This window comes from Sus scrofa, chromosome X, assembly GCF_054392235.1.
Source record: "Sus scrofa isolate SSC_HxYL_T2T_F1_AM1 chromosome X, Sscrofa_HxYL_maternal_Yorkshire_Landrace_v2.0, whole genome shotgun sequence".
NCBI classification, from domain to species: domain Eukaryota; kingdom Metazoa; phylum Chordata; class Mammalia; order Artiodactyla; family Suidae; genus Sus; species Sus scrofa.
The window spans coordinates 135,222,131-135,239,187 of NC_139401.1; the positions used below are offsets into that span (position 1 = coordinate 135,222,131).

General features: G+C 59.9%; 3 protein-coding genes across 11 annotated transcripts; all 3 read right to left on the reverse strand.

Moving 5' to 3' along the window:
* Positions 1 to 3,663: 3,663 nt before the first annotated feature.
* Positions 3,664 to 4,853, reverse strand: LAGE3 (L antigen family member 3). Its single transcript, NM_001435331.1, is given in 3 exon segments — positions 3,664 to 3,989; positions 4,225 to 4,353; positions 4,602 to 4,853. Coding segments are annotated over 3 exon segments (468 nt in total). The 5' UTR covers positions 4,826 to 4,853; the 3' UTR covers positions 3,664 to 3,874.
* A 4,258-nt stretch (positions 4,854 to 9,111) lies between these two features.
* Positions 9,112 to 11,634, reverse strand: UBL4A (ubiquitin like 4A). Of its 2 annotated transcripts, none has more exons than XR_014835200.1 (5): positions 11,510 to 11,634; positions 11,270 to 11,375; positions 10,871 to 11,085; positions 10,523 to 10,760; positions 9,112 to 9,272 (listed from the first exon to the last, which is right to left on the reverse strand). XR_014835200.1 is itself a non-coding variant. In XM_003360512.5 (5 exons), the coding sequence occupies exons 1-5, from the start codon at positions 11,555 to 11,557 to the stop codon at positions 9,161 to 9,163; spliced, it is 588 nt and encodes a 195-aa protein (XP_003360560.1). In that variant the 5' UTR covers positions 11,558 to 11,634; the 3' UTR covers positions 9,112 to 9,160. The 2 variants fall into 2 exon arrangements, 1 of the variants encoding a protein (XP_003360560.1); XM_003360512.5 differs by having other exon boundaries at positions 10,654 to 10,760.
* Positions 11,635 to 12,120: 486 nt separating this feature from the next.
* SLC10A3 (solute carrier family 10 member 3) lies at positions 12,121 to 15,973 on the reverse strand. 8 transcript variants are annotated; one of them, XM_013986576.3, is made up of 3 exons: positions 15,941 to 15,973; positions 13,427 to 13,921; positions 12,121 to 13,339 (listed from the first exon to the last, which is right to left on the reverse strand). In XM_013986576.3, exons 2-3 carry the CDS (start codon positions 13,781 to 13,783, stop codon positions 12,350 to 12,352), a joined length of 1,347 nt encoding a protein of 448 aa, XP_013842030.1. In that variant the 5' UTR covers positions 13,784 to 13,921; positions 15,941 to 15,973; the 3' UTR covers positions 12,121 to 12,349. The 8 variants fall into 8 exon arrangements, with proteins under 8 accessions (XP_013842030.1, XP_013842031.1, XP_084863688.1 ...); XM_013986577.3 differs by lacking the exon at positions 15,941 to 15,973 and adding an exon at positions 15,797 to 15,895; XM_085007562.1 differs by lacking the exon at positions 15,941 to 15,973 and adding an exon at positions 15,513 to 15,895.
* Between the last annotated feature and the right edge of the window lie 1,084 nt (positions 15,974 to 17,057).

The window sequence follows — 17,057 nt, forward strand, 5'->3', positions numbered from 1 at the left end:
ACAGCCACACGAGATCCGGGCCGTGTCTGCGCCCTACACCACAGCTCACGGCAACAATGCCAGATCCTTAACCCACTGAGCGAGGCCAGGGATCGAACCCGCAACCTCATGGTTCCTAGTCGGGTTCATAACCCACTGAGACACATCGGGAACTCCCTAGAAATGATTTTTTAAAAAGGAGGAAAAGGGGTTCCCTGGTGGCCTAGCGATTAAGGCTTCAGCGGTGTCACTGCTGTGGCTCAGGTCTGATCCCCGGCCTTCCAGCGTCAGCGAGCCTTGGGCAGAGCCAAAAAAAAAAAAGAAGAGAGAAAGCAAGAGGCCCTCGCTGTAGCCACTCGGGCCGCCGCTGCACGCTGCCCAGGGGAGCCACTGCGTCCTTGCCACGACCCCGGCCGGCAGCCCCCGCACACGGCAGGGCTCGCCGGCTCTGCGAGGGCGGGCGGTTCACGCGCGGCCCCCGTGGGGACGGGCTCTGCCCTGCCGCTTCCCTGGAAGAAGCCCCTCACACCCGGCCACGCGGATGACACCCAGGCTGCGACGGAGCCGGGCACCAGGCGGGGCGGCCGGTCGGGGACGCGATCGGAGGGGCAGCCGGGCCCCCGCCCCCGGCTGGCTGGGGAGACCGAGTCCCGCCGCTGCGGGGCCCGGGGGCGGGGTCTGGAGAGCGGAGGCCGCTGGACCGGCTGGGGCGGGGGTCCTGGCTGGCGTCGAGTCCGCAGCAGAGCAGTGAGCAGCCGGGTGGGTGAGGAAGCTGCGCGAGGCCGGGAAGGGCCGCCCCGGGGCCTGAAAGGCAGCTGGGCGCAGCGCTCAAGCGGGAAGGGCCTGGGGGCTGCCCCCACCGGCCGGAACCCGGGGGGCATCGGGCAGGGGGCTCAGAGGGTCTTGGCTCAACAGTGAGGGAGAAGAAGACCGCCCACACCGAAGGCCGCTCCGGTCCCACGGAGCAATGGTCACAGAGGCTCAAAAGCCCCCAGCCCTCTAACCGCATCACAGAACAAAGCTCAGAAACGACATCCGGGAACACAAAGGCATCATGTCTTTCTCCTGAGAAAACATGACCGCCAATGGCAAACATCCGACGGCATCTGCAAAAGAGCCGCTTGGATACGTGTTTAGCAAAAGGCTTCAGATACAACAGCTTTTGCAGGCAGATACTCCTTCTAACTAAACTCTTGTCCCAGGCATTTTTCTTTGCTGATCTGACACAAAGTCAGACAGTCACAAAGCTATTCGAGTGTTTCTGGGTTGTTTGCTCTTGTCATACAAGACAAGTTTTTAGGAGTTCCTGCTGTGGCACAGCGGAAACGCATCCCACTAGGAACCGTGAGGTGGCGGGTTCGATCCCTGGCCTTAGTAGGTTAAGGATCCGGCATTGACAGGAGCCGTGGAGTAGGTCGCAGATGCAGCTCGGATCCTGCGTTGCTGTGGCTGTGGTGGAGGCTGGGAGCTGGAGCTCCGATTCAACCCTTAGCCTGGGAACCTCCATGTGTCGCAGATGTGCCCCCACCCCCCAAAACACAAGTTTTAAAAAAGTTGAAAAAAATACAACATCGTAAGTCAACTATTCTCCAATAAAATTAAAAGAAAAATTTTGACCAAAGAGACCCGGTGGTGACCAGGATGTGGGAAACCAGCATCCTGGCGGGAGGGGGCATCTGCTGGAGAGCTCCTGCACACACTGAGAGCTTTAAATGTCTAACCAATTCTACCTCTTGTCATCTATCTTAAGGAAACAATCATTTATGCAAAGATTTATATACAGGCATTCCAGGGAGTTCCTGTTGCGGCTCAGGCGGTTAAGAACCCGACTAGTATCCCCAAGGATTCAGGTTTGATCCCTGGCCTCACTCAGTGGGTTAAGGATCTGGCCTTGCCGTGAGCTGTGGTGTAGGCCGGCAGCTGCATCTCCGATTTGACCTCCAGCCTGGGAACCTCCTTATGCCTCAGGTGTGGCCCTAAAAAGCAAAAAACAAAACAAAACAAAACAAAACAACAAGAAAACCCCAAACACCTATATAAGCATTCCACTGATTCATTACCTATAATATGGCTAAATTTTCAAATAACTTAAGTGTTCAGTAATGTATCCTTTATATGTTCATTCAACAAGTTTTTAAATTATTTATTTTTTATTCCACATTCTTTTCTTTTTTGGCCACCCCAATGGCATATGGAGTTGCCAGGCCAGGGATCAGAACCAAACCACAGTCGTGACCCATGCCAAGCTGAGGCAAAGGCAGATCCTTAACCCACTGTGAGGAGCTGGGGATTGAACGAACCTGCGTCCCAGTGCTGCAGCGATGCTGCCGATCCCATCGTACCCCCGTAGGAAACTCCTATATTCTTTTCCTTACCAGCAGCATCAGCAAGCCTCTCTCACTAATGCCGCTGTGTTGAGATTGCATCTACTGTCACAGTATAAATCACAGTATTTGAGATAATGCCAATTTACATATTTTCTTTTTGTTTGTTTGTTTTTGTTTTTGTTTTTTTGTCTTTTTGCTATTTCTTGGGCCGCTCCCGCAGCATATGGAGATTCCCAGGCTAGGGGTCGAATCAGAGCTGTAGCCACTGGCCTACGCCAGAGCCACAGCAACTCGGGATCCGAGCCGCGTCTGCAACCTACACCACAGCTCACGGCAACGCCAGATCGTTAACCCGCTGAGCAAGGGCAGGGACCGAACCCGAAACCTCATGGTTCCTAGTCGGATTCGTTAACCACTGCGCCACAACGGGAACTCCCAATTTACATATTTTCTGATGTTTATATTAGTTCTGTTTATTTTTCTTATTGCATTACCTAGACTCTTGAAGACAGCATTTAAAATAAAAAAAAAAGGGAGTTCCCCATTGTGGCTCAGCAGTTAACACACCTGACTAGAATCCATGAGGACTCAGGTTTGATCCCTGGCCTCACTCGGTGGGTTAAGGATCCAACGTTGCATCGAACTGTGGTATAGGTTGAAGATGTAGCTTGGATCCTGCATTGCTATGGCTGTGGTGTAGGCCGGCGGCTACAGCTGTGATTGCACCCCTAGCCTGGGAACCTCCATATGCCATGGGTGCGGCCCTAGAAAGACAAAAAAAAAAAAAAAAAAAAAGATGATAGGATTCTCGTTTCTATTTTAATGGAAATGTCTTGGTATTTCACTGGGGTTTGTTGTCATTGTTGCTAAACTTTGAAATATTATATATTACAGTTATGTTTACTATATAAACGTGACTATAACCCTAAGAAAATACTCCAAAATGTTGACAGTAGTTAATCCTGGATGAAAGACGGCCCCCATCCTCTTCCATCTCTTTTTGTCTTTTTGGGGCTGCATGGCATCTGGAGGTTCCCAGGCTAGGGGTCCGATCGGAGCTACAGCTGCCAGCCTACACCACAGCCACAGCCACGCCACATCTGAGCCGCGTCTGTGACCTACCCCACAGCTCACGGCAACGCCGGATCCTTAACCCACTAAGCGAGGCCAGGGATCGAACCCTAAGCTTCATGGTTCCTAGTCGGATTTGTTTCCACTGGGCCATGATGGGAATTCCTCCTCTCCCATCTCTTAAATTATCTTCAATGACCTTGTAGCACGTGACTGTCTGAGTCCCAGAACCTCCTCTCTAACCTGAGGACAACGGAGGTGCTACAGCTGAAGATAAACTCAGACGTAGCCTCGAAGCTCGATTTTATTTTCTGTGGTTACGAAACATTTAAGCACCAACCAAATAAGCGGATCCTGAGTGCGCAAGGGCCAGTACGGGCAAAAGATGAAGCCCCCATAATAAAGTGGCAATTCTGGCAGGAATCGCTGCCCCAGGAGGGCTGCACTGTCTGGGAAGGGACACAGGGCAGACCTTGGCCCCTCTCCCCAGCCCTGGCTTAGCGGCTAACAGGGGGCCCAAAGCGCTGCATGGTCCGAATCACCAGGGAAAGCTGGTCAAGAAAGTTTACGATGGAAATTCGGAGGAGGCGGGAATCGTCAGCTCTCCAGTGGCTGAAAGTGAGGGAAGTGACAATCAGGCAGGCGGCGGCGGCGGCGCCTCCAGTCCCTAGCTCGGCGCCTCCATCGCTCCCCAGCCGTTGCGATCTGCATTAGAGGTGGGCGCAGGGCAGCGCGTCCGCTCCCTCCCGGTCCTTGAGCGTCTGGGGAGTCGCCAGTAGAGCGCCCCTCGGGGGACCTGGGCCCGCCCACCTGCTGCCACTCCCGACCCGCCCCTTCCAGCACTTACACGGCCAGGTCGCTGCCGCTCACTGTGAGCTCCTTCCCAACCGCCCCTCGGTGGGGCTCAGCATCTGGGGCCAGCGAGCCGCGGGCGATCTCTGCCTCCCAGGAGGACGGGAACGGCACGCTTAGGGCGCTGATGGAAAGTCGGTTAAGGCTGTGGAGTTGGTGCTGTGGGCCGGGTCTCAGGCCGCCCTGACCAGGCTCGTCGCCTTCGGCACCGCTTCCAGCCCCTCCAGACCCGGCGTGGCCCTATAACCGCTCCCGGCGGCCGCGGCCTCCGCCTCGCCTCTCCGCCCCCCGACTCCTCCGTCTCCTCGTCGCTCCCCCCTCCCACGGCGGGCGGCCGCAGCCCGTTCCCCGCCGTCCCCTCGGGCAGGATACAAGACGTGTGCTCGGCTCCGTGGCCTTTTGGCTGCGGACGCGGGGTCTCCGCCCTCTTCCGAAGTGCGCTGGGCCGGCGCCACAGGCGGAACGCCCGCGGCGGCTACGGCAGCAGCGCCCGCGCCGCGGGGGCGGCCCCGGCCGCCAGGGGCACCCCTGCGGCCTGGGCCCTCGGAGCCGCCCGCCGCGCCGCTCGCGCCGGCGGCTGCGTCCGCCGCCTGCATGGCCGCCGCGCTCCGCCCTCGCCCCGCCCTCGGGCCGCGGCTTTCGCGGCCGCGCTCGCCCCGGCGGCTGAGAAGCTCGGGCCCCCTCGCGAAGCCCCGCCCCCCGCGCCGGCTCCGCCCCGCGCGCCTGCGCAAACCGGCCCCGCCGGGGCCGCGGGCCGTGCGTGGTCGGTTCCGGACCGTTGCCTCCCGCGGGGGTGTCAACCGGACCGGACGCGACTGGCCGCGGAGAAGCCGAGCCTCCCTCCGAAATCCCGGCCCCGCGCACGCTGTGTGACGCGATTTCAACTTCCTTTTTCTGTTTTCCTGCAAGTTTTTGACAGTGATTTTATACTCTTTTTTAAACTGGAGACACATTTTTAATCAAAAGTAAGTTTTTAAGGGAGTTCCCGTCGTAGCTCAGTGGTAATGAACCCGACTAGTATCCAGATTCGACCCCTGGCCTCGCTCAGTGGGTGACGGATCCGGCGTTGCCCTGAGCTGTGGTGTAGGTCACAGACGCGGCTCGGATCCCGCGTGGCTGAGGCTGGGGTGCAGGCCGGCGGCTACAGCTCCGATCCGACCCCTGGCCTGGGAACCTCCATGTGCTAGGGGTGCGGCTTTAAAACTAAATGTTTTCAAAGTAACGTGAAATTCTTTTTTTTTTTTTTTTTTTTTTGTCTTTTTGCCATTTCTTGGGCCGCTCCCACGGCATATGGAGGTTCCCAGGCTAGGGGTTGAATCGGAGCTGTAGCCACCGGCCTACGCCAGAGCCACAGCAACGCGGGATCCGAGCCGCGTCTGCAACCTACACCACAGCTCACGGCAACGCCGGATCGTTAACCCACTGAGCAAGGGCAGGGACCGAACCCGCAACCTCATGGTTCCTTGTCAGATTCGTTAACCACTGCGCCGTGCTGGGAACTCCATTTTTATTATTTATTTATTTCTTCGGTTCTTAATTTTTAATATAAATCCTATCAGGTCCCTGCTTGAAATCCTGAAACAATATCCTGCTGCCCTTGGAATCCAAGCCAAACTCCTTGCTGTAGCTGATAAAAGCCCTGTGTGCCCTGGCTCCCAGCTCCTCCACCTGCAGCTGCCTGCTTCCTTGCTCTGTGCAGCCTCTAGGGCATTCTCTACTCCTGCTCTTTGCACTTCCTCTTCCTATTTGGCAAACGCTGTACCCAGACTTTCCTAGGACTGCTTCCTTCTGGTCATTAGTATCTTGGCCCCGGTGTCACCTCTGAGAGGCCTTCGGGATCACCCATCTGACGTATTGCCATGCCCAGGCACCCTTCATCACAATGTCCTTTGCTACATTTCTAATAATCCGAGGCTGTCCTTTTGGACCCTCCTCCGCTGTTCCTGTATTGTCTCTGGGAACTTCTCCCGGCAGTTTATGCCCTAGGTGGTTTGTTGCTTGTTGGATGAAACAGTATTAACTACAACATTCCATCACTGTTAGTTACTCCTCGGTGTGAAACAATGTGTGCACAAAGTTACTCCCCGCAACCTAATGGGGTGGAGAGAAGCCATTGGACAGGAGCACTTGTCTCTCAGTGCAGACTGGGTGAAATCAACAACGGTACATTTACACACTTTTCCTCAACAGCACTGAGAAAGAATGAAAACCTCTAATGAAAAATGAAATGATTTCTGGAATATATCGTTATGTGAAAAAAGCAAAGTGCAAAGAACACCCCCACCCCCACCCACACATGCTTATTGAAAAGAAGAAGAAACACAGGATGGAGAACCCCGAAACTACTGAAAATGAGCACCTATAAGGGTGATTGCATTTCTTGTAATATAACTTTTTGTGTCGTTTTGACTTTGAACCATGTAAATATTTTATATATCCAAAAACATGTTTGGGGAGTTCCCGTCGTGGCTCAGTGGTTAACGAATCCCACTAGGAACCATGAGGTTGAGGGTTCGATTCCTGGCCTCGCTCAGAGGGTTGGGGATCCGGCGTTGCCGTGAGCTGTGGTGTAGGTCGCAGATGCGGCTCGGAGCCCGCGTTGCTGTGGCTGTGGTGCAGGCCGGCGGCTACAGCTCCGATTCGACCCCTAGCCTGGGAACCTCCATATGCTGTGGTGGGAGCGGCCCCAGAAAAGGCAAAAAGACAAACAACATGTTTGAAAGAGTGAAAAAGTCAAATGCTAAAATTGGATAAAAACAATTGAGGGAGTTCCCACTGTAGCTCAGCGATTTAGGAGCCTGGCTAGTATCCACGGAACTTCCCTTTGCCACAGGTGCTGCACTAAAACAAAAACCAAAAAACCAATTGAGTAGATGAGCCTAACTGCATATCTAATTGATAGCAGAACCACAGACAGAGACAAAAGAAGTCAGATACCTTTTTTTTTTCCTCGTTGGCTGCATCTACACCATGCAGAAGTTCTAGGGCTAGGGATCAAACCCGCACCACAGCAGTGACAACGCGAGATCCCTAACCTACTGAGTCACACGGAGAATTCCTTTCTCTCTCCCTCCCTCTCTCCTCTTTATCAGGTACCTTTTAAACTCAGTCTTCTGACTGTGTGCCTTTCACGGGATATACTCTAAGGACAGACAGAATTGGCTTTATTTTCGGTTTGTTGTTGGCAGAGAGAATGCCGAGGCGACTGTGAAGCTCTTTTGACTGTACTTTGGGCAGACTCTCTCTGGTAGAGGAAATGAGTGAATATATTGATGTACGGATGTTGTCAGGAATATTTCTGTGGAATGAGGGAAGGTGAGAAAGACGCATCCCATGCTGCTGGATTGGAATTGGGGTTGCACCATAAGCTTTTTTTTTTGGTTGTTAGGGCCATACCCACAGCCTATGAAAGTTCCCAGGCTAGAGGTTGAATCAGAGCTGCAGCCGCCGGCCTACGCCACAGCCACAGCCACGCGGGATCTGCGCCACGTCTGCGACCTACACCACAGCTCACAGCAACGCCGGATGCTCAACCCACTGGGCGGGGCTAAGGGTCAAACCTGCATCCTCGTGGACACTAGTTGGGTTCATTTTTGCTGAGCCACAATGGGAACTCCAGGGGTTGCAGTATGAACTCTTAAAAAACATATTTCCCGGAGTTCCCGTCGTGGCTCAGTGGTTAACGAATCCGACTAGGAACCATGAGGTTACGGGTTCAATCCCTGGCCTTGCTCAGTAGATTAAGGATCCGGCATTGGTGTGCATCGAAGACGTGGCTTGGATCTGGCGTTGCTGTGGCTGTGGTGTAGGCCAGCGGCTACAGCTCCGATTAGACAAGGCAAAAAGACAACACACACACACACACACACACACACACACACACACACACACACACACACACACATTTCCTGCAACTCTGGTGAGCTAGCGCTTAAGGATTCAGGTATGTCACTTCTGTGGCTCTGGTTCGATCCCTGGCCCTGGAACTTCCATTGCCAGGGGCACCCGCCCCCGAGTATATACAGTTCCTAGTTTTGTCCAGTGAAGTAGCCTAGAAGCAATGACACCCCAGCATTAATGAGCACACCCTGTACCCAAAACCAAAGGAACCAGAGCTCCTCGGATAAATGGATGAGTCCAGGTCTGGGGCAGGAAAAAGCACACACTGTGTCGGGAGCACCTCGTGGTACCAGAAGGTAAGGACATGCTTGAAAGGCAGAAGGGAGAGGCATGTCAAAGGGACACAGGAGCCAACCGGAAACAACCAAAGCTCGAACAATTTGTGCATCCGAAAAGCCCTTCAGCCTTTTGGAAGGAAAGTATGATTGGGAGGCCGGCAGGAAAGGTAATACGCGTGTCTATGTTGGGGGGGGGCACGGCAATTGGTGCCCCCACCCGTGCTGGAGGGGCCTTCCTGTGGCCTTACGCTTGGGGACACTCCTTGGCCTCTAGGGCATGTGCAGTTGGTGGGGTCCCCTCACGCCACAGGCCGTGCTTAGTGTCCAGGCTGTCCTGTCCACGGGCCACTCCTGGTCACAGAAGGCTGCCCAGAGCTGCGGCTTCAGACGGTCTGCACCCCGGTCGGTTCTGCCAGCGGGGCTCCCACCCTACACCCCGAAGGCGCCCCTCCCATCTCCCCGCCGACGTCCTGACCCCTGTGTCCCACTGCCCAGCGGATGGCTGCTAAGCACCAGATGACTCTGTCTCCCCGAGATGGGAGGGGCTGGCAGGCACCAGGGACTCAACCGCCATCTCCGGGGCGTCTGCACCGCCTCTGCCCTGCGCCTGCCAGTCGGCCCTGGCGGAGGCCTGGTCTGGGAGAAGCTCCCTCTCCCTCCACAGCCCACCCGAGCCCAGCCCAAATGATGGAGGCGCGACCCAGTTCGGTCTGAAAGGACAGCGTTTATTTGCTGGGGCATCTGAGGAAGAGGCTACACTACAGGCCGCGAAGGTGCTCCTTGCTGGCTGTGATCGAGGGATGTGGTGGCAGCTGTAGGCAACCATCTCCTGATCCTGAGGCAGAGGCCTGGGATGAAGCAGACGCTGCAGAGCAGAGGGAGGTAGGAAGACACACTGGGTATTTGGGGAAATTGCTTCTCTGCTGCCAACACCCCTGGACTCCTCAGCCTCGTAAACTAGTGTCTCCTTTATTGTTCGAACCCCCGTCCCTTATGGTTTATTGGGGACCACGAGCAGCGGCGCTAACACAGTCCCCTTCAGATCAGTCTCGCCCTCCCCTCTAGTGCAACGACAATGTCGACTTAAGTTTCCTGAAGGAAAAGGGACAGAGCTTTGGTGGGTGTCACGTGAGCTGCCAGAGCACCCCAGCTCCTAAGGGGGCCCCAGCCCCCGGCGTTCCCAGCTCCTGGTGGGGCCGGGGCCTTCCCCCTGCTCGTCAAAACCTCCGGCCCGAGGGCCTCTGTCTGTCTTCCCAGCCCGGGGACCCAGCGTTTACCCCAGGAGGGTGGCTTCCTTCAAGCCTCAGCCGGCCCAGGGCCCCTCCGCCGAGCAGGCGCCTGGACGGTCCCTGTGCCCGCACCCCAGGCCCCTCCCGTCCCTGCCGCCCGGGCTGCCCACTCAGCCAGCGAGTGGCGTGCCCAGCGACGTCCCCGTGCGTGCAGAGGTAGGGGCCACTTCCGAGCTGCGGGTGAGTGCAGGGCCTGGGGACCAGTCACCTGTCATCTCTAAGGGTCAAGAACTGCCCGCGGCCAGGAGCAGACAAGCAGAGGGGGTGCCCAGGACACCGCTCCTCTGGGCCGTACTTGGCCATTGCTCAGCTTTTGGCCTCAGCTGGTTTCGGGGACACAAGGGGGAGGCTCGCTGCAGCTGGGGGGTCAAGGAAGCTGACTGGCTGACTCTCCTTGCCGCGTGGAGTCAATGGCTGGGGACCAACGTGGCACAGGGACTTGCCTAAGGTCACAGCACAGACTCCCCAGCCTGCTCCTCCTTCGTCAGCTGCGTACTGCTGGCAGCAGCTGGGGGGCCTGGGCCTGTGTCACTTGGCCTCTGGGCAGCAGGCACCCGATGCCTCCCCTTTCGGGCCTGGAAAAGTGCGGCTAGCGGGCTCCTGCCCAGTGGGCTAAACGGGAAATGCGCCCCCCCCCCCCCGCGCCCCTCAGAACCCTTCTAAAACAACGCCTTTCTCCTCCTCACCCTGAGGCACTTCTAGAAGCTGGCTGCACTCAGATTCTGGCTCCCCTAGGACACCGCTAGGAGCCTTGGCTGTCTCACCTTCTGTGCAAAGTGTGGGAGCAAACCCAGGGCAAGGGCTTTGAGCGGTGCCGGGCACCTACCGAGAGCCAGGTGCAGGTACCCGGTACCCGCCAGCTACTGTTATGAGCCAAATTGCAACATGAGAACACATTTAATGCTACATGCAGCTTGTGGCCTGGCCAGGCTCCTCCCCACACTCCGAGAATCCTACTTGGAGAACCCCTTCTCCATAGCTTCAGTCACTTCGGGGTGCAGGAAGCGGCTAGCCAAGCGCTCGATGTCATCCAGGGTCAGCCGGCTCAGGGACCGCTCGTAATCCTGAGGAGAGAGGCCGGGAGGATTCAGGGGCGCGCGGCGGGACGACCCTGTGATTGAGGCGGGGGCCGGCGGCGGCGGCGGCGGCGGCGGCGGCGGGCGACCCTTCTCACCCTCTGCAGTTGATCCAGGACTCTGCTGGCATCTGCAGCGCTGAAGTGGCGGCCCAAGACCTTGGAGACCAGCTGCCAGGCGGCTGGGGGCGGGGGCGGGGCCTCAGCCAGTCTCCGGGCCGCGCTTTCTTCCAGCAACACCTTCTCCAGCGGTTTGACCACTAGGTTGAGCTTGGAATTGGGCCCAACGCTGTAATCGGAGAGTCTTTTCCCATCTGCCCGAGAGAGAGGGATGGAGGTGTCGCCCGCAAGGGTGGGGATGGCCTCAGCGAGGCCAGGCGGGGGCGCTGCGACACCTGGCTGAGGAGGCCACCTCCCCGGCGCTCCAGCGGCCAGAGCCCCATCCGCCGCACCGCTGCGCAGGCTCGGCCCCGACTTCCCGCGGGGCTCCCCGGTTACCTGCTAGGGCCTTGCCCTTGAACAGCAGCCGCTGCTGGCGCACGGGGACGTTTAGCTTCTCGGAGACCAGATGTTTCAGCGTGGACACCAGCTCGTCCTCCGACACCTGGCCGGGCCAAGGATGGAAGGCAGGGGGTGAGGCGGCGGCCTCGGCCCCGGGCAGCCCTCCCGGCCTCCCCGGCGCCGCCGGCCCCGGCGCCCGGGGGCTGACCCAGCGAGCCGGGGGCCCGGCCGCCGTACCTGCAGGCTGCACTCGCGGCCCTGGAGCGCCTTCACCGTCAGCTGCATGGCGGCCGCGGCGGCGTCCACTCCGGCCGGCGCGCACCCCAACCGCCCCCTGCCGCGCGCCGCCGCCCCGGGCGCGCGCCGGAACCGCCCGCCGCCGCCGGAAGCCGCGCGAGGGGCGCGCCCGCCGCCGCCCCGCCCGGCCCCGCCCCCACAACGCCCCGCCCCGCCGCCGCCGCCGCCGCCGCACGCGGGCGGCCGGGATGTGGCGGCGGCGGCGGCGCGAGTCGCGGAGCCGGGCCTCGGAGGCGTGGGAGCCGGTCGGCTCTCTGCTCCTGCGGCGCGAGGCCGCAGGGGGCTTGGCCCGGTCCTGCTCGTCTCCCGCTGCCCGCGGCAGACCAGCTGAGCTGGGGAGCAAGCAGGCGGGGGAGCCAGGCGCTCGTCTGCCCGCTGCTCCTTCTAGAAGCGAGGGGCCCGCCCCTCGGAGGGGATGCGTGGGGACCGAGGGCCGAAAGTCTGTTAGCCAGCCGGCCTCCGCCCCTTCCCCGCCGACCCAGCGACCCAGCCGCATCCGTCCTTGCCCCACCGGCCGGCCTCAAAGGGCAAAGACTGGAAGGGACCCGAGCTTGCTTCTCTCTTTTATTGAAATATATTTTCTGGGCAGTGCCCACCTACCTAACTCAGCATGGCCTCTTTGGCACTGAAAGCTGGAGAATAAAAAACCAGTAAAAAAAATAAGCCTGGATTTTTCTGAGTGCATAGTGCATGAGAACTAAAGGCCTTTGGTACACAAGAACTGTGGGGACAAGTGGGCGGAGGCTGGGTTAGGGGTGGCAAAAGCTGGCCCGAGGGGCCTCAGGGAACTGTGCACACGCTGCTATAGATGAAGTGGCCGATGACTAAGGCCAGCATCTCGGAGGTGCCACTCAGGGCCACGATGAAGGGGGCCTGGGAGGCGTAGTCGGCTTGAAGGCGGCGGAGAGACAGCTGCAGCATGGCTAAGGCCAGCAGGCTGTTTTGCACCCCAACCTCAATGCTGACTGTCCGCCGCTGGGCCACCGGGAGCTTCAGGCACGTGGCCAGGCAGTAGCCCACCAGGAGGCCCACCAGGGGCACCGTGAGGCCCACCAGCACGATGGGCAGCCGGACGCCTGCCAGGATGAAGACCCCCATGCGGTAGGCCAGGAAGAGGCCGCCCAGGAGCAGCACAAAGCTGAAGGGCTTGATGACCTGCAGCAGCAGCTGCGAGAACTTGGGGAGCTTGGACTTGATCACCACGCCTGCTGCTATGGGGATGGCGATGAACAGCAGGGTCCCCAGGATCTTGGAAATGGGCACGTGGAGTGTTTCGTGGATGCTGAGCAGGCGGCTGTAGACGGCCGAGGACAGCGGCAGGAAACCGGTGGCCGCCACTGTTGAGATGAAAGTCATGGAGATGGCCAGGGTGACATCCCCTCCAAGGAGGAGGCTGAAGAGGTAGCTCCCCCCGCCGCCGGGCGACGAGCAGGTGAGGATGAGGCCCAGAGCCAGGGCCTTGGGCAGCATGAAGACCTTAGCCATCAGAAAAGCATAGAAGGGCATGACCAGAAACTGGCCCAGGAGGCCCAGCAGCATGGGCTGGGGGCTCTGCAGCAGCCCCTTCAGAACCTCGAGCTCCACTTTGCACCCGAATGAGCACTTGTTGACAAAGATGAGAGGCAGGAGCAGGTAGAGGATGGGGTTCTCCGAGAAGTGAGCCAGGCCGGCGCCGAGGGTGGCGGGGGGGTCTTCGGCGGGCGAGACCTTGATGCGGAAATCTCTCCGCTCCTCGATCAGTTTGGGCGGGGCCTCGTGGGGGTCCACGAGCTGGATGTAGAGGGGGGCCAGGCCAGGCAGGCCTGAGTGGATGCTCACCACGAAGCCCCCCCCCCCGCCCCACGTGATGGCACTCACATTCTTGATGGCCAGCACCTCTGTGTCCAGGGAGGTGACCTGGAGCGCGGGGCCGGGCCCCGTGCCGTTGCCCCGGCCCGGGTACTGGCTTGAGATCACGATGATGCCCTCGCTCTCCTCTGGGAACTCAAACTCCATCACGGAGCCGTCGCCGATGCTCAAGTAGCGGCCCCTGGCCAGAGGCACGGCCCGGCCCAGAGCCGCGCTGGGGTGGGCACCGGCTGTTCCCTGGGCCCCCCACGGCAGGCTGGCGAGCAGCAGGGCAGCCCCGAGCACGCCTGCGGGGCCCGTGTGACCACCGCCCCCTCCCGGGCCAGGCCACCACAGGGGGCTGCCCCTGCCCCTCCTAGACACCATGGCTCCTCTGGAAGGAGAGTGAGCCCAGGCCCCCGGTGGCTCAGGAGCGCGGCCCCGCTGGTGCTGGCAGGTGGTCCTGGGCAGGGTCCATGGGCGAGGCCTGGCCCTGTGCCGCCTTTCTGGATGGTAGAGCTCTACCTGTGGACAGAAGGGATAGGGAGGTGGCTGGTGAGGGCCAGCCGCTGTTGGCCCGGCAGCATGGGCATCTGGAAGCCCACTGCTGGGAGGCTCAGCAGGGCCCCTGCCGCGAGCTCGGGAGGGGGAGGGAGCACCTAGTGCCACTGGCTGTCCCCTCCCCGGTCACGACTGCCTCCAGCGCCCCATCCCGCCCCCAGGGGGCCTGCCTACAGGTAAGCGTTCCCGTTCAGCTGCTGCTGTGTGCTGCCTTCCCTGGGTTTGCCCAGCAGTGACCATTCAGAGATGCCCTGATACCAAGGGAAATGGGAGAGCCAGCCCCAATCCTGCCACCATTAGCCTGTTCTCCATCTGCCTGACGACGCAGCTGTGGCACAGCAGTACCACAACCGGGGTGACATCTCAGCAAGACTGCCCTGGGCTGACAGACAGGCCTGATGGGAGGGAGTTAGGGCGTCTGAGCGTCATCTTCCAGGCAGAGAGCAGCAGGCGGGGTGGTGTGGGCAGTGGGACGGTGCCCACCAGCGACACGTGGTCGTGAATGGCGCTGCCACACTTGGCTCTCTGGCCTATGCCACCTGCTGAGACTGGAGATGGGGAGGTTCCCCGAGGGCGCGAGTCCCCTCTCCTCAGGGAAGCTGCTGGAAGGGGCAACAGGAAGGGATCGATCGGCTAGGGCCACAGGTCCACCGAGAAGTTTCCTCCTTCTGCCAGAGCTCCCGCTCCCCGGGCAGTCCCAGAGCCGCTGTGCCACATCTGAGAGCCTCTGCTCAGGGTCCGGGGACCCCTCCTCACGCCCATTTGTGCCCCTACCCGTGCCTGGAACTCCCCGTGAGACCCCAAGTGTTTCTAGTGCCTCGGGGCAAGGAGGAGCCTCGTCTCCTTTCACTTCGCAATGTGGGCAGCCAGCACCCTATTGTCACATCACCTGCAGGAACTGGGGCAACCAGGATGAGGACACAGTGATTTTTCATCACAAGTGTTGACTGACTCATGCCCTGTGCCCTCCTGGTCTTGGGAGAGGCCCCTGCTGCTCTAGATCCTACCCGGGCTGGGCCCCGGCCGCACCCCTCAGCCGCGACTGGGCAGCAGGGAAGTAGGTGGTGGAGGGCCGCTCGAGCAAAAGGCTCATCCCTGAGGAAGTCCCCGTCTACCACCCTGGGAGGCCATGGCCTCGCCCGGTTTGGAGTCTGGGTCACTTACCCTGGAGGCCTTGATCCAGCCTTGCGACCCACCGCCGCAGAGGGAGGCGCGAGAACCACAGGGAGTAGGAGAAGTAAAGTGGAGGGAGTCACGGGAAAAGACGAAGGCGCCCGGGGCTGAGGCGCCGGGCGGGTGGGAACAAGTGCAGAAGGGAGAGGAGACTAAGGGCCATCCACCCTGTCCTTCCAGTACGGCTGGCCGTTTTGAGTCACTGAGTCACTGCGTGAAGGGTCTGGCCCAGATCCCCAACGTTTCTGCTTGAGGCGCTGGAGAGTCTGAGGAGATGCACCCCAAGGCAGGGGAGAGAACCCCAGGCCGGCCGCTTTTTCTACACGGGCCGAGTGTTCGGTGGCAGGGCAGCTGGCAGTGCGCAGCCGGGGCTCCTCCCTACCTGGGAGTCCAGAAGTTTTCCGGGCGCGATCAGGGCTCAGGCAAGAACCGAGGAGGGAGCGAGGGAGGAGCACGCTGCCGCCCCGAAGCCGGCAGGCCGGCGACCCGCCCGGCCGGTCCCGGGGTCCCTCAAGCCACTCCCAAGCCCCGCGGCCACGCCAGGCCTCACGGACGCGCGGCGGTGGCCCTTCCCCGCGGGGCCCGGCCGCCCGAGCGGGCGAACACGGAGCCCGGCCGGGAGCAGAATCCGCCTTCCGCCCGCCCTTCCCGGCCCGAGGCTCTCACCTGCCTCCGCGGCCGCGAAGCTCGGCCCCGGCGCCTGCCGGGCCGGCGGACGCCCGCGAGCTCGGCCCTCTGGGGCCCCGCCCCCAGCCCGACGAAGCCCCGCCCCGCGCGCCCGCCCCGCCTACCCCGCGGCGGCCCCCTCACCTCCCGAAGCCGGGGCGGGTCCCGACCGGATGTGACGTATCTGGAAGCGACGGGGTTGCGTGCGCGCGCCGGCCCAGCCATCTTCCGGGGCGCGGTTGGTGGGAACTGGGCGTGGTCTCATGTGGCAGCCGAGCCTCGGGTCTCAGTCGTCTGTGGTCGCCGCCGGGGCGACTCGCTTTGGGTGGGCACCCCAGTCATTCCCAAACACGCTGCGACCTCTGGGGGCGGTGGGGCATGGGTTTAGCCGTTAGCCGGGCTGGGATGCCCGGGGGCTGTTGCTGGTGGCAGGAGCCTGGGTTCAGGGTTTCGCCCCAATTCCTGCTCTGGGCACCCAGCCCTGTGGCCCGAGGGCTGGGTCCATCCGACCTGGACTCCGGAACCCAAGCTCGGCCTGGTTCCACCTTCCTTCGTTGAAGCATTGACCGAGTGCCTATTCCACGCTGTGTCAAAACTATTTGGGGCCACCAAGAAGGTCTGGAGGCTTCACGGAAAAGGCTGTAAACAGATGGTGTGAGGAAGGACACAAAGGCAGTGAGGGTGTAGAACATGGCTGCGAGAAGAGAGTAAGCAAGTGTAGAATCGAAGGGGATTTGCATGTTTCCAAAGGCTGCTGGGCAACTGCAGTCACTCAGGCGGCGGGACAGTGGCCACCCACTGCTCTGGAAGAACCTCTTGTCTGGGCTGTGATGGAGGCCAGTGGTGCCCAAAGTTGCAAGTACTTACACCCAGGAGGTGCCTAAAGCACAAAGTTGAGAATGTCCAAAAAGACCCCAGAGCACCTTTATTTTATGTAATTTTCAAATAATAATTCATAATGTAAATAAAAACATTTCATACACACACACACACACATATTTTTTTTGCTGCACCTGAGGCATGCAGATATCCCGGGCCAAGGATCAAATCCACACCACAATGACAATGCCGAATCAACAGGCCACTAAGGAACTCCAAAAACATATTTTAAATTTTGACTTATTTAAATGCATTTTAGGAGTTCCCGTCATGGCTCAGCGGAAACAAATCTGACTAGTATCCATGAGGATGTGGGTTCGATCCCTGGCCTCCCTCAGTGGGTTAAGGATCCGGTGTTGCTGTGGCTGTGGTGTAGGCCAGC

Excerpts from the sequence above, each read along its gene's own strand:
- UBL4A (XM_003360512.5), bottom strand. The coding sequence starts at position 11,557 with ATGCAGCTGACGGTGAAGGCGCTCCAGGGCCGCGAGTGCAGCCTGCAG. Across the intron at positions 11,376-11,509 it reads GCCGCGAGTGCAGCCTGCAG|GTGTCGGAGGACGAGCTGGT; the intron begins GTACGGCGGCCG and ends TGGCCCGGCCAG. Across the intron at positions 10,761-10,870 it reads TCCTGGATCAACTGCAGAGG|GATTACGAGCGGTCCCTGAG; the intron begins GTGAGAAGGGTC and ends CTCTCTCCTCAG.
- SLC10A3 (XM_021080745.2), bottom strand. The coding sequence starts at position 13,783 with ATGGTGTCTAGGAGGGGCAGGGGCAGCCCCCTGTGGTGGCCTGGCCCG.